The sequence below is a fragment of the Anguilla rostrata genome, chromosome 11 (assembly GCF_018555375.3).
Source record: "Anguilla rostrata isolate EN2019 chromosome 11, ASM1855537v3, whole genome shotgun sequence".
Taxonomy (NCBI): domain Eukaryota; kingdom Metazoa; phylum Chordata; class Actinopteri; order Anguilliformes; family Anguillidae; genus Anguilla; species Anguilla rostrata.
This window is the reverse complement of record NC_057943.1, coordinates 13482518-13495381: the sequence shown is the minus strand read 5'-3', so window position 1 is coordinate 13495381 and position 12864 is coordinate 13482518. Positions and strand designations below refer to the sequence as shown.

Below are 12864 nucleotides of genomic sequence, written 5' to 3'. Positions count from 1 at the left end.
AAGCACCTTATAATGTAATAAGGTGCATTGCTTACCCTACTTTAAGTATATCTCTCTGTTGTCACTCTTTTATTATTGTTCCTAAATGTCTAAGTCTGTGAAGGAGAGTATTCGCAGATCAGAATAAAGGTCTGAAGCTGGCTATGAGCACGCAGGAGTAAATGACTAGTGTGATTATTGATTACTGATTGCTAGTCTTTGTGGAAGGGGTGCCCACTGGGTGATGGATTGTTTGTTTGCTGTGATTGATCCAGGCTGATGTGGGGCCTAGGGTGCGCTTTGGGCCCCAGGCATAGTGGACTGTTTCAGGATACCAAATTTCTTACACTCCTCACTTCTACGGATCTGTTTTTTTATGGACAGTGTAGAACAGAATGCGGTCTGATGAGGATGGCATGTGAGTCAGTGCGCAGTAAACAGTGCGTCAGAACAGTCAGTCTTCACCGCGTTGGGGCGCAGGACGTACAGTGAAACGTCTAAGATGTCTGCCGCTGTGGTGAGACACAGACAGGAAACAGGACACTACGTGCGGCGCTCTGTGTAAGGGGTGCATCAGCGTGTGGTGCTGTGGAGCCCAAACCTTCAGGTCTGGCGCGTGGGAAGACAAAGGCAGAACCACAGCCCAGCTTTGCGCTGTCTGATTGAGAAGAAGGGGGCGGGATGACACCCCCCCCCCACCCCCACACGGCCTCACAGATCAGCCCCAGCACCAGCCCTGTACCATCATCACACTACTCCACACAAAGCCTAACCAGCGTGTGCCTGCCTGGGCACTAGAGCTCATTACTGCACTTATACAGTACGCGGTACTGATTCTTTTTAAATAGCTCCACATTAATGACTGTGTGAAAAGTAGAGGCACAGAGAGCTCAGCCTTATGAAGCTATTCTGGTACGGAACGGCTGTGAACGAATGGGGACGGAGGCTGAGGGGGCGTTTTCAGTCCTGGGTCTCTGCTCCGTTCTCGCGGCCCCCGTCCCTCTAGTGGACACAGAAGACACCCACGGCCAGCGTCACCATCACAGGGAGGTGCTCTGCGCTGGGCCGGGGAGACCTGGGTACAGTTTATCTGCCCTCTCCCAAAGCTCTCAACATTCAATACGATTCAGTTTTATTCGAGTAGCACTTTTTACAGAGGGATTCCTACAAAGATGCTTCACAGAGGAAACAAGAGAAAATTGGGCAAAAGCAAGCCTGAACCCCCCAAAAAATGAGCAAGTGAGGTAAAAAAAAAGACTCCCCATTGAGAAGAAAAACACTGAATCTGTGGTGAGAAAATCTCGAGAGGAAGTTGGCTACAGAGGGAAAACTCATTCTCTACTGGGGAGCCTGGTATAATAGCAAAGACAGAATGAATGATAATAGGAATGTACTGAGGGATCTGTAAGAGAAAATAATCAAATAGGGAAAAAGATATTGAGAGATGGTGTCCCGTTTCCAATGCTTTCCAAGTGTTACATTGTGTGTGAGCGCTGAGTGTAAATGTCTGACTACTGACTAGTGAGATTTTCTGTGAGATTTACTTCCCAGACACAATGAGTCAAACTTGCAGTGAACTGTTTTTCAGTGGTAGTGTCACTGTGCCCCTGTACCCTTGGCGCAGAGATAATTAGTCATAGGCGCGTGTTTCACTGGGATGAATGCTGTACAGGAGGGAGGGGGTTTTATAAATGAGGTCTATTAAGTTTCCCTTGAATTTCCCAAAGCTTCCACTGAGCACAAACCTCACACGTTTAAAGACCCCAAAACAGCGGGTATAATTCACTTTGAACGGTATACAAACTCAGGACCACGGAGACGCTCAAAACATTGTTTTAAATTGCAAATTTGTGGTTGCTGTACCGTACATTACTTTATCAATGAACTGTAAAATACATACTGAATAAATAATTTCACATCATTTTCATCTTTTCTTCCCACCCCGGTTTGCAGTGTTTTCCTGAGGTACCATGGTGGAGCTGGCCCTGCTGCCTCTGCTGATGCAATACATATCCTGCACTTTAATATATCTCAGGAACATTGATAAATACATTTCAAAATTTATACATTTAGATAGATAGTTCCTTGATTTAGAGAGATGTCATTTACATAGCACTTCCCCCAAATGTGAAAAATTAAAGCATTTCCCTTAGCCCCAGCAACAAGTTCTATTTCAAAATGTGTCATTAAACATACAGTGTACTAAAACATGAAAAGGTGTCTGCAAGCTGTTTGAAAAATGATGACAGACGGTTCTGTGACACTAATGCTATTTATTTTGTATTCATGAATGCTTTTTCAGGCTCCCTCAGATTTCACTGTGAATTACCCATTGATCGGTGCATTATGAAAAGGAAAGGACAGCATAATATGCAGTACAGAGGTCATATAATTAATATCACGCATTGCATTTGGATTTCCTCAGCATGAGATGTAGGTCTAGTTCTCCCCACTGACTGGGACATTGGGGTATTTTTTTGACTGTGTAATTATGTGCTAGTCGTGGTACATTGTATTCACACTGACTACAAGCTCATTGGACGTTTACTTGCAGTACAGCTCTATTGTATGATCCCTCTGGACCTATGAAGCACAGTTTAGCTGCCTTTTCTTTGACATACTGACATATTGTGCAGTCCTGATCCTTGCCTGCAGTAAACTGGACTCCTTGATGCAAATTATCAAAAATGGTCCTGCAACACCCAATGAAACAAACAGGGGTATGAAAAGAAAGAAAGAGCTCCAGTGTTTGGGGACTTCTGATGCCGAACTGGTCATACGTGCATTAAGAGCTCAAGCCGTTTTCACAGTTTTTATAATCCGATCGTGAGTCACCTAACGCCACATGTCTTTCAAGATGCTGAAGTGACACATGGTGTTACGCGCAGCGCTTTCGCTCACTTACACCGTGTACCCTGCGCACGTCCAATCACGGCGCACAGCCTACGACTCCTCTCGCGCCGCGCCGGGTGGGCCGCCCGAGCCCTGACTGCACGTCTCACGCCTCCTCTGGCCTCCTTTCCAGAGAACGACCGGCCGGCCTCCCTGGTGCCTGACCTCATCGATTACAACATGCCGCTCACCACCACCTACCTGAAGCAGATGAAGCTGCAGTTCATGAACGCCAATGAGCAGGTAGGACTGCAGTCTGGCATTATTCCACATGCGTCTGTATTACTGTTTTGTTGTTTTTTTTTGGTGGGTGGGGCTGGGCAGAGCTCACCCAATCATCACTCAGAACCTCCCTGACTGCTGGGAATGTGTCAGAGTTCCTGTCTCAGGCAGGGAGATGTTGGATGGAATAGGAGGCTGTAAAACCAGGAGAAGAGCCAGGTGCTCTTTTAAGTAGAGGGGGCAACTGAAACCTTCTCCTCCCCTTAAGATCCTGCCTAGGTGGACATTTGCCAATATGCCAAATAATTCCACTTTGGACTGTAATCCCATCTTTGCACTTTTTCATCTGATTGGTCTGTACAGAACAGAAGGGTTACGTATATTCTTGGTGATGCAATTTGGCCTGTGAGCAGTCATCTTCAGGGCATGACCTGTAAGATTGTTAGGAGCCCCAAAGTCCTCCAGGAGCAGAACTTCCTGAATGTGGGTTCCATCAATGTGGGGATAAGGCTAATCGCCACCCCTCAGCTGCTAACATTCAACCATGTTGGTGCCCATATCATCCCACCCCACACTGAAGGACTAGCCTGTTGTGCTTTGCATATATCTAGAGGGGCTTTTCTCTGCATAACTGATGGGTGTTATCAGGCAGCAAAAAAAAAAATTCAGATCCCCAGAGAGCTAGAGGACATCACCATGTTGTCTTTCCCCACCCCCCAGTGAGCCCCCCACTTACCAATGCCCCTTCTCATCAGCCCTCCGATTGGACAGTTTTCTTTCATGAAGGCCAAATGCAGTGCTCTCAGTCAGCCAACCCCCGCTCCCCCCCCCCCTTCCGACTATGCAGAAAGGTGAACTCCAGTAGTTGGTGTTGGCGTGGGTGGGCGAGTATGTACCACATATGTGCTTTTACTAAGAAAGGAGTAGGGGTTGATTTATTGCAATCAGCAAAACACCTCTGCCAATTTAATTGCTACTGGAGATGTGAGAAAAGCACTCAAGTTCTAATTTTTTACAGATTGGCTACATGTCTTGCTGCTTAAACTCTATACATCCCACTGCGAATGAATATTTCGTCAGTTAACTCACTCTCACTCTAATACACTCTTCTACCCTCCGGTTTCTCCTGTCACACACCTTTCCCTCCTCATCTACCTCCACTCCTTCCCCTCCCCCTCCCCACCTCCCCCTCTCCATCCTCCTCCTCTCTCCCCTCTCCCTCTGCCTCTCTTTCTCTTGGTTACATTATTTCACAAGACTGTAATACATTGAACATTGATATATACACAAATTAGTATCATTTAATATTCATAACTTTGCTTCTGCTATTTTTGATATTCTTTGTAACACATTAATTGACACTTGCTGCAGCTACATGTTATTATGCCGTATTTATCCTGTCGATCTTGTAGGTTTTTTACAGCTTGCAAATACATATGCACAGGGCTTCATAGGCTCTGTGTATGGAAATGTGGTACAGTCTGAGATTGTATTTTTTCTGTCGGTAAAGTGTGGGAGCTGATTCACTCCCGTTGTGGCGGTCACCAGGATGTGGCCAATGCTCTATAGGTGTGGGCAGGTGCCCCCTGTGAACACCCACCCCAGGGCCTGCCCTGTTTTTGAGTGAGCAAACACAGCAGGGCTGCCGCTGCATAAGTGCAGCCTATCAGAGAGGAAGTGAGGAACAATGACACGAGGCCAAAAAAGCGGGGGCTCTCTCCGGTGAGGCGTTCGCTGCACTCAGAGCATGGAGTGAGACTCGGTGCTGGGAAGGAGCCCCTTTTCTGTCTGTTTCAGGGCTTCATTGTGCGTTGAGTGGAGGCAGAATGCGTAGGCCCAGTGTTTGTGGAGGAGGATGTGTTTGTGTGGCCAGCCCATCAGGGTGCATGTGTCCAGTCCAATTCAATAAAGGAGGAAATTACAGGCATCCTTCCTGCAGACTGCAGACACAGGGCCACTGCTCCAACTGCCTGGGAAGGGGTGGGGGTGGGGGGGGGGGGGTGCTGTGGGCAACAGGAGAGGGGATGGAATTAAAGTGAACCAATTCCATTTTATTTTTCTCATGAATTCTTCATCCATTTAGTTTGTTTGCTTCTGAGGAAGTGTAAAACTACAGTAAATGTAGTTTTTATTTCTGGTGGAAAATGACAAAGTAACAAAACATCTGGTTAACATATTAGAAAAAAAACATTTTTCTAACGTATGTGTGTCATTCCTGTGCTGTACATTGGTACACAGTGACTTGCGAGACAAAGGGAAAATTCTAGACCATCGGGAGCGCAATTTATTTCAAAATGAGCAGCAAGTGATGCATTAGCACAAGCAATACTTGCCAAGAATGTGGTGAACTTAATAATAAAAGCACTATTCATAATATTATATACAGTTGTGTGATTATGAAAATGAACCAAAATTACCATTATATCGCTGGCATATTACAACAAAGGAAGCAAGTTTGTCTCTGCGGTATACTGGAATTGAATGAGTGTGCTATTCCCCTTTACTGCCTTCAGGTGGCAGTGTTTCCATAAAAATAACCCATTAAAACCTTTCATGCCCACAAAAATGCATTAGTTCAATTTGTGTGTTGACGCACAGTGGAGGAAAATGGTGGGGACTCCACCTAATGTCAGTTATCAGCACCATGAAGAAAATAGTTACCCTAGCTTATAAGTAAGATGTAGTGACATGTTATGTTGTCAACGATGGAGTCTACTCTGAAATGTCTCCCACACAAGAAAAGACACACACACAAATGCATACACCCACCCCAGGGTATGGTATTTGTTGAGGCACAAGAAAAGACTGCTCATTATTGTCCAACATGTTTCTGTGTTTAACATGCAATTTTGCATTAAACCATTTTGGAAAAAGTCCAGACATTTGCTTCCCCACCAGCATTCCCTGTTTTGTGAGTTCAAGAAGCACAAAACCAAACCTTCCAGTCCTTCTCTCCTGCTGTCGTAAGAAATGTGTTGGCCCAAAAGGTCTGAGGGCATGGGTGAATGCGCTGTTTCAGTAAACTTTAGCAGTACCGGGCTTCAGCTGAGGTTACACACAGAAGAGCTGATTCACTTTAAAAATGCGAAGACATCGAAGTCTCTCGTTTACATTTGACCCTGTAGTGCAGTGTGTCTTGGTGAAAACACGTGCTTACAGTAAACACAGTTAAAAACCGTTCCTAACAAGCTGGACAACTTAGTAAACAAGCCTTCTGTAATAACATGTTTTGCTTTATAAAAGTGGTTCTTGTTTTGTGAGGGGCTCGCTTAATAGGACATGGTGAGTTAATATCAATTATTGCTTGCAAGTTAACACAGCAACTCAGATTTTGACCACCAGTTGGGGTCTCTGCTATTGCATGTTGTATTGTATGCTAAAAAGGTTTGTGCTTACCTTTAATTGTTACAGTAAATATATGAGCTATGTGAATGGATAATCCATTGAATACAATTCGATAATAAAAACCTAAATTGTCAAAGTTTCCCTGGACAAGGGCATCAGCCAAGCAAATAAATGCTAATAGTAACCACTACATGTTATTCACTTTGTTTTGTTTGTTTTTCTGTTGTTTATTCAGTATGAATGTTTGATCACATCACAGAATTGCTTTTATTTATTTATTTATTTATTTGTATTTAAGTTTTGGGGTGTGGGGAGGTGGTGAAGTGAAGGCGAGGCTTCTACTAAATGAGCAAAGCTACATTATAATTTATAAAATATAATAGTAATTATATATTGGCCTTCATATAGCCTATATATTTTCTCTTGTGATTTAAGATATATCTGTAGCTTTTCTGGTCGGTGCAAGAACCAGCGCCTCCTTTTTATCAGAGCTGATAAACTTGACTCCAACACCTTTTCTAAAGCACTCGAGTCTTCAGCTCATTGCAGTAATAAGCAAACGGATCAATAGCGTCTACAATATAAGTGTATTTTATGAATATGGTTAATATAAAACTGCAGGTAGAACTAATGCCGGATGCCGATCCAACAGCGTTGTCTTCATTTTTTTCAAGCTGATGCTAGGGACATAATGTGGCTGGAGCATTTCCAGGCAAACAATACAATTAACAAGAACGACAAGACTAACAAAGAGAGGGAACGGGTTGAGAGACGAGAATGAGAGAGCGAGAGCAAGAGAGAGAGAGAGAGAGGGAGGGAGGGGGATGGTGGGGTTGTAAAAGCTAGCCAAAGCCGCCAATCAAAATTTAAAGGGATTTAGTGATTCTACTGTACCACACTGTACAGCCCTCTGCACGAGGTGTGACGTCAACATTAGCAGCCCCGCCTCCTTCTTTGGGGCTGGTTGCCAGTGCGAGTCACAGTGAGGGTCCTGTCTCTCTCATTAGCAGGATATTGTTTAAATATTAAAACGAAAAAGATAGAAAAAGGAAGGGGAGAAATATAAAATCGGGAGTTGACAGTCATTGGAAGATACGGCTTGGTAAAAAGGTCAGCAGTTTGTGTTGTTTTGTTGTTGTTTTTGTTTTTTATTATTATTTTCGGTTGGCTAAATAGCCAGCACGCTAAGCTAATTCCTGTATTCGTTGGCTATGGAAAACAATGTGGTGTACAGTAAAAATTGACCATCCCTTCCTCTCTTCTTTCTATGATGTCTTGTACTTTTTCTGAATGTATATTTTAATTGCACTGATCCGATGTAGCTTTAACATTTCGACGCGCTCCATCTTTTTATAAGCTTCTAACAGTTATAATAAGTACCTATGGTTTCTATTGTTATTTCAGAAGAGAATGTGACTTACACAAATAAGACTTATAAATAGAGGCTTCGTATTTCCATGTGAAATCGTACTCATATCGGGAAACATCTAACGATATTTTAGACACCTAGCTTGTCTGAGCAGAGAAGCGATCGCTGAGCTAACGTTAATAAAATTTGGCTTGTCATCCCATTGAAATTATCATATTATATCTAACCAGAGCGAAGACGTTTCAGGATGTATGAAATGGAATAGATCACTATTGCAAGCATTGTCACCTTGCGCTGAACACATTTTGGCTGTTATCTGTTGTGGTCAGTAGAGTTGTCGCTGGTTTGTGATAAACTTGTTATCACGTCTACATGACATTTTCACCAATAACCAATAATTTACATTTATTTCTCAATCGGGTTGTCTCCCATGTGGTATGCAGAATGACCAATCACAGCTGGAACAATAGTAGACAGTAGGTCCACATTAACACCCACAACCTAACGGTGAAATGATTTAGGCTGCTGTTCAGTTTTCTAATATTATGTGACTCGATTCAACGTTTTATTTTTATGTTTTGTGATTTTGCAGTATTTTATTTAGTCTTACTATCCATGTGTTGAGATGCTGTAAAAAATTTTTTTTACTGTACTGGACTCTTCATTATGATCGAACACTTTCCCACGTGGATTGATCACTTCTTGTCTTTTCGAAAACGCTGAACATTCCAGTGTCGTTAGCCAAGGAAATTTTAACGCCCAGTGTATCAGATATTAGCATTGGCTATTATCTATTGGAAGAAACACTAATTCTAATGCCATGCTGAACTGAACCACCTGAAACCAGTTTAGGTACGTGTTTTGCTTGTATTATTATGCTACTCCGTAAACTTGCATTCGTGAAAAAAATATAATATAGCAATGGATAATGTTATGATTGGTTTGCTTGCTAGCTAACGTAAACTACATTGGCATGCTGGGTAACTTTGGCTATCAAACTGCAATAGCTACGTACAATCTCGTTTCATTTGTTTTAACTTGGGCTGCGTAATGCTTGAACGCAAAGCATACTGTTACTGAAACCTGACAAGATATCTTCATCCGTTTGTGTTGGCATTGGAGTTTAGTGAAGATTCCTAATGAAATAAACAGGCTGACATGATAACTTATGAAACGTTGCTAGAATAAGTTAACGTTTGCTGGGTTACGATTGATTATGATATTGATAAGTTATAACAGTGGACATTTAAAATGAATCACGATCATTGTGTATTTCATATTGTGTGTGTAAATTAATTATTTAACCATTTAGTTGTTGTAGTTCTTTGTTTTAGACCTGATGAAATTAGTTTGTTTGACCACAAATACAGCTTTGCAATGTTAGGGCGAGTCAAGAAGGAGAGTGTGCAGAAGTAGTCTGTGTGTGTGACTTTTGTACTGAGAGCACAGGGTTGGGCTGCAGGTGGATCGGCTGTGTCACTGTGGCATTTTTTTAACAGTGCACACTGCACACATCTGACGGGTTCTTCGGTTGGCATAGTCAGAACCAGAGCAGTGTGGCAGTGGGTTAGAAGAGCAGCACGTCTTCAAGCACATTACCAAGATGGGGCACAAACGCAGGCGTCTGCTGCTGTGTTGCAGGAGAATCGTAACTGTTTATTAACCATATTAACCCATTTTTTTGTATTGCGTTTTAGAAGGTTTGCACTGCAATAGAGGTATGTAGTGTCTTTGCGAATAGGCTAGAAGTTTATCCATATGTTAAGGGGACTCCAGCTTGTTGCAGTGAAGGAAGGGTTAAAGCCTTTAAAACCTTTTTTATCATCCTCTGCCTTCTGCCAGCGATTCACTGGGATAAAGCCTTCCAAAAAAAAAAAATCACTTTTCCTGACCCCTGTGAGTCGGTCATCCAGTTGGAGGGAGGCAGCCTGAGCAGTAATCTCTCCCTTGAGCCAAGCTCGAGTGCTGTGCGGTAGTGGGTCTCGTCCTCTCTCTCTTTCTTTCTCCTCCCTCTCTCTGCCTATTGCTCCCATCTCTCTTTCACCATCCTTCTGCCTTACTCCCTTCTTACACTCCACCCCCCCCAGCTCCAAAGCCCTCTCTGCTCTCTCTCTCTTTCTGCTCTCTCTCTCTCTCTCTCTAATGGTATGCCCCACTTGGTGCCTAATAGGGCTGTCATCAAGTGCTTCAGCCCTCACAACATATCTGAGAGAGTGTTTCTTTGGGAGGTGGCCTTTGTGCATCTGAGTGAGCGCACGTGTTTGTCTCTCTGTTTCCCAATCCTGGAGCAAAGACCCACAAAGGAAAATGGGTTAGCCCCCTGACCCATTAAATTAGCCCCATGTTACGATCCTCATGTAAAATTCCTCCTTGGACAAGTTAAGTGACTCCTGTTAATTTAACCGTGGGTGACAAATTTTCATTTAGCATTTGTTTGTGTTTAGGCTGTATTGCGCCAACCTTTAGTCTAACAGTTTTAGCTTCACAATGCTGCTATAGCTGGCTCTCGGGTATAGCAATATTAGATATGGCGTATGATGTACAGAGGTGATTCTCTTGAAATCTCATGGTCATTTTTCAAAAGGCTTTCTTTTGTGGGTGCTGTATGCCGCTGATGCAGATAACCATGAACAAAATAGAAGTCATATAAGCTTTAACAGAGAAGTGATCTTAACATCCACACCATTAATGACCCCAATTATTTAGTATGGAAATATGATAGAAAGCATGGTGAGTGTGAGAGTGCATAAGTTACAAATAAGATATTTGATTGTACTGTTAGGGCACACTATTTTAAGTTGTGACTTGTCGATGTGAATAGAATATGCTACCGCATCACCTTCACCTTGAACTGGTGAAGATGGCCCGTGTTTAATGAAGCTCAGGCTAAATGCTGAAAGCAGACTAAATGCTGAAAGCGCAAGGTTTTGGTCGGCCCTCAATGGAGGACTCGCTCGAAGCGCCGCTGCGGTCCCAGTGCGTGATTCCCGGCCTGTCACGGCTTGTTTCCTCCCAGGCAGCCCGCCGCGTCGCGAGGTGACGGGCGAATCCCTCCGCGGGCTCTCCGCGCGGGCCTGGCCCCCCGGCCCCGGCCCAGCAGCGGCGGAGGTGGCGGGAGGGTGCGTAAGGCTCGCCCAGCAGAACGGCCCTCGGTTCGCCGCCGCCGCCGCCGGGGCCCCCCCTTCAAACGGCGCGCCGCTTTCCCGACCCCGAGCGACGTAATCCCGCCTTTCTTTGCAGAATCAATTCCAGAAGGGAAAGGGGTTAATCGCGGCGCTGGCAGTAGATTTGCGCCTGACTGTGGATTAGGGCTGGGATAGCAGTGTGCCGCTCCGCGCTAATCTGCCGGCCTGCACGTCGTAAACAGAGGTCCCCATCAGATGGCTTTAACATATCAGCTGCTCTCAAAATGAGGGGGGGATGGTTTGACGTCCCGTTATCCGTTGCGGCGGTCCCGGCGTGGACTCTGGCGTCTCTGCCCCGACTGCGTGCGGCCCTTTAAGAGGTGGACTTTGCAGGGAGAGCCTTTCTGGTACGGATGGGTTTCTCTCGTGTAGCTCAGGCTGGAGATGACAGGGTGCACCGGAGCGGAGGTCTGTTGTGGAGGTCATGAGGAGCGTGACCGCAGTGACACTGCTGTCCCTGACACCTCCACAGGAAGCCGAGTCAGAGAGGAGCACATGTTCCCTCACTGCTGCTTTGTGATGGTAAATATTACCATACTCACACTGCTCTGTGCTGATAGTCTTACACACACTGCTCTGTGCTGATAGTCTTACACACACTGCTCTGTGCTGATAGTCTTATGCACACTGCTCTGTGCTGATAGTCTTATGCACACTGCTCTGTGCTGATAGTCTTATGCACACTGCTCTGTGCTGATAGTCTTATGCACACTGCTCTGTGCTGATAGTCTTATGCACACTGCTCTGTGCTGATAGTCTTACACACACTGCTCTGTGCTGATAGTCTTATGCACACTGCTCTGTGCTGATAGTCTTACACACACTGCTCTGTGCTGATAGTCTTATGCACACTGCTCTGTGCTGATAGTCTTACACACACTGCTCTGTGCTGATAGTCTTATGCACACTGCTCTGTGCTGATAGTCTTATGCACACTGCTCTGTGCTGATAGTCTTACACACACTGCTCTGTGCTGATAGTCTTATGCACACTGCTCTGTGCTGATAGTCTTATGCACACTGCTCTGTGCTGATAGTCTTACACACACTGCTCTGTGCTGATAGTCTTACACACACTGCTCTGTGCTGATAGTCTTACACACACTGCTCTGTGCTGATAGTCTTATGCACACTGCTCTGTGCTGATAGTCTTACACACACTGCTCTGTGCTGATAGTCTTACACACACTGCTCTGTGCTGATAGTCTTACACACACTGCTCTGTTGCTGATAGTCTTAGCACACTGCTCTGTGCTGATAGTCTTATGCACACTGCTCTGTGCTGATAGTCTTACCACACTGCTCTGTGCTGATAGTCTTATGCACAAATGCTCGTGCTGATAGTCTATGCACATGCTCTGTGTGATAGTCTTACCACTGCTCTGTGCTGATAGTCTTATGCACACTGCTCTGTGCTGATAGTCTTCACACTGCTCTGTGCTGATAGTCTATGCACACTGCTCTGTGCTGATAGTCTTAACACACTGCTCTGTGCTGATAGTCTTATGCACACTGCTCTGTGCTGATAGTCTATAGCACACTGCTCTGTGCTGATAGTCTTATCACACCACCACTGCTCTGTGCTGATAGTCTTATGCACACTGCTCTGTGCTGATAGTCTTACCACACTGCTCTGTGCTGATAGTCTTAGCACACTGCTCTGTGCTGATAGTCTTACACACACTGCTCTGTGCTGATAGTCTTACACACACTGCTCTGTGCTGATAGTCTTACACACTGCTCTGTGCTGATAGTCTTATGCACACTGCTCTGTGTGTGCATGTCTTACACATCTCTGCTGTCTACACATGCGTGCTGATAGTCTTACACACACTGCTCTGTGCTGATAGTCTTACACACACTGCTGTGCTGA

At 44.7% G+C, this 12864-nt stretch overlaps 1 protein-coding gene across 2 annotated transcripts in view; it reads left to right on the top strand.

Annotated features, from left to right (window-relative positions):
- Nucleotides 1-12864, top strand: part of nol4lb (nucleolar protein 4-like b) — a 104146-nt gene that overhangs the window by 31939 nt on the left and 59343 nt on the right. For both annotated transcript variants that reach the window (XM_064298037.1, XM_064298038.1), the window contains exon 4: nt 3005-3114. In XM_064298037.1, the coding sequence (XP_064154107.1) occupies nt 3005-3114 (110 nt within the window). The remainder of the gene's footprint in view (nt 1-3004; nt 3115-12864) is intronic.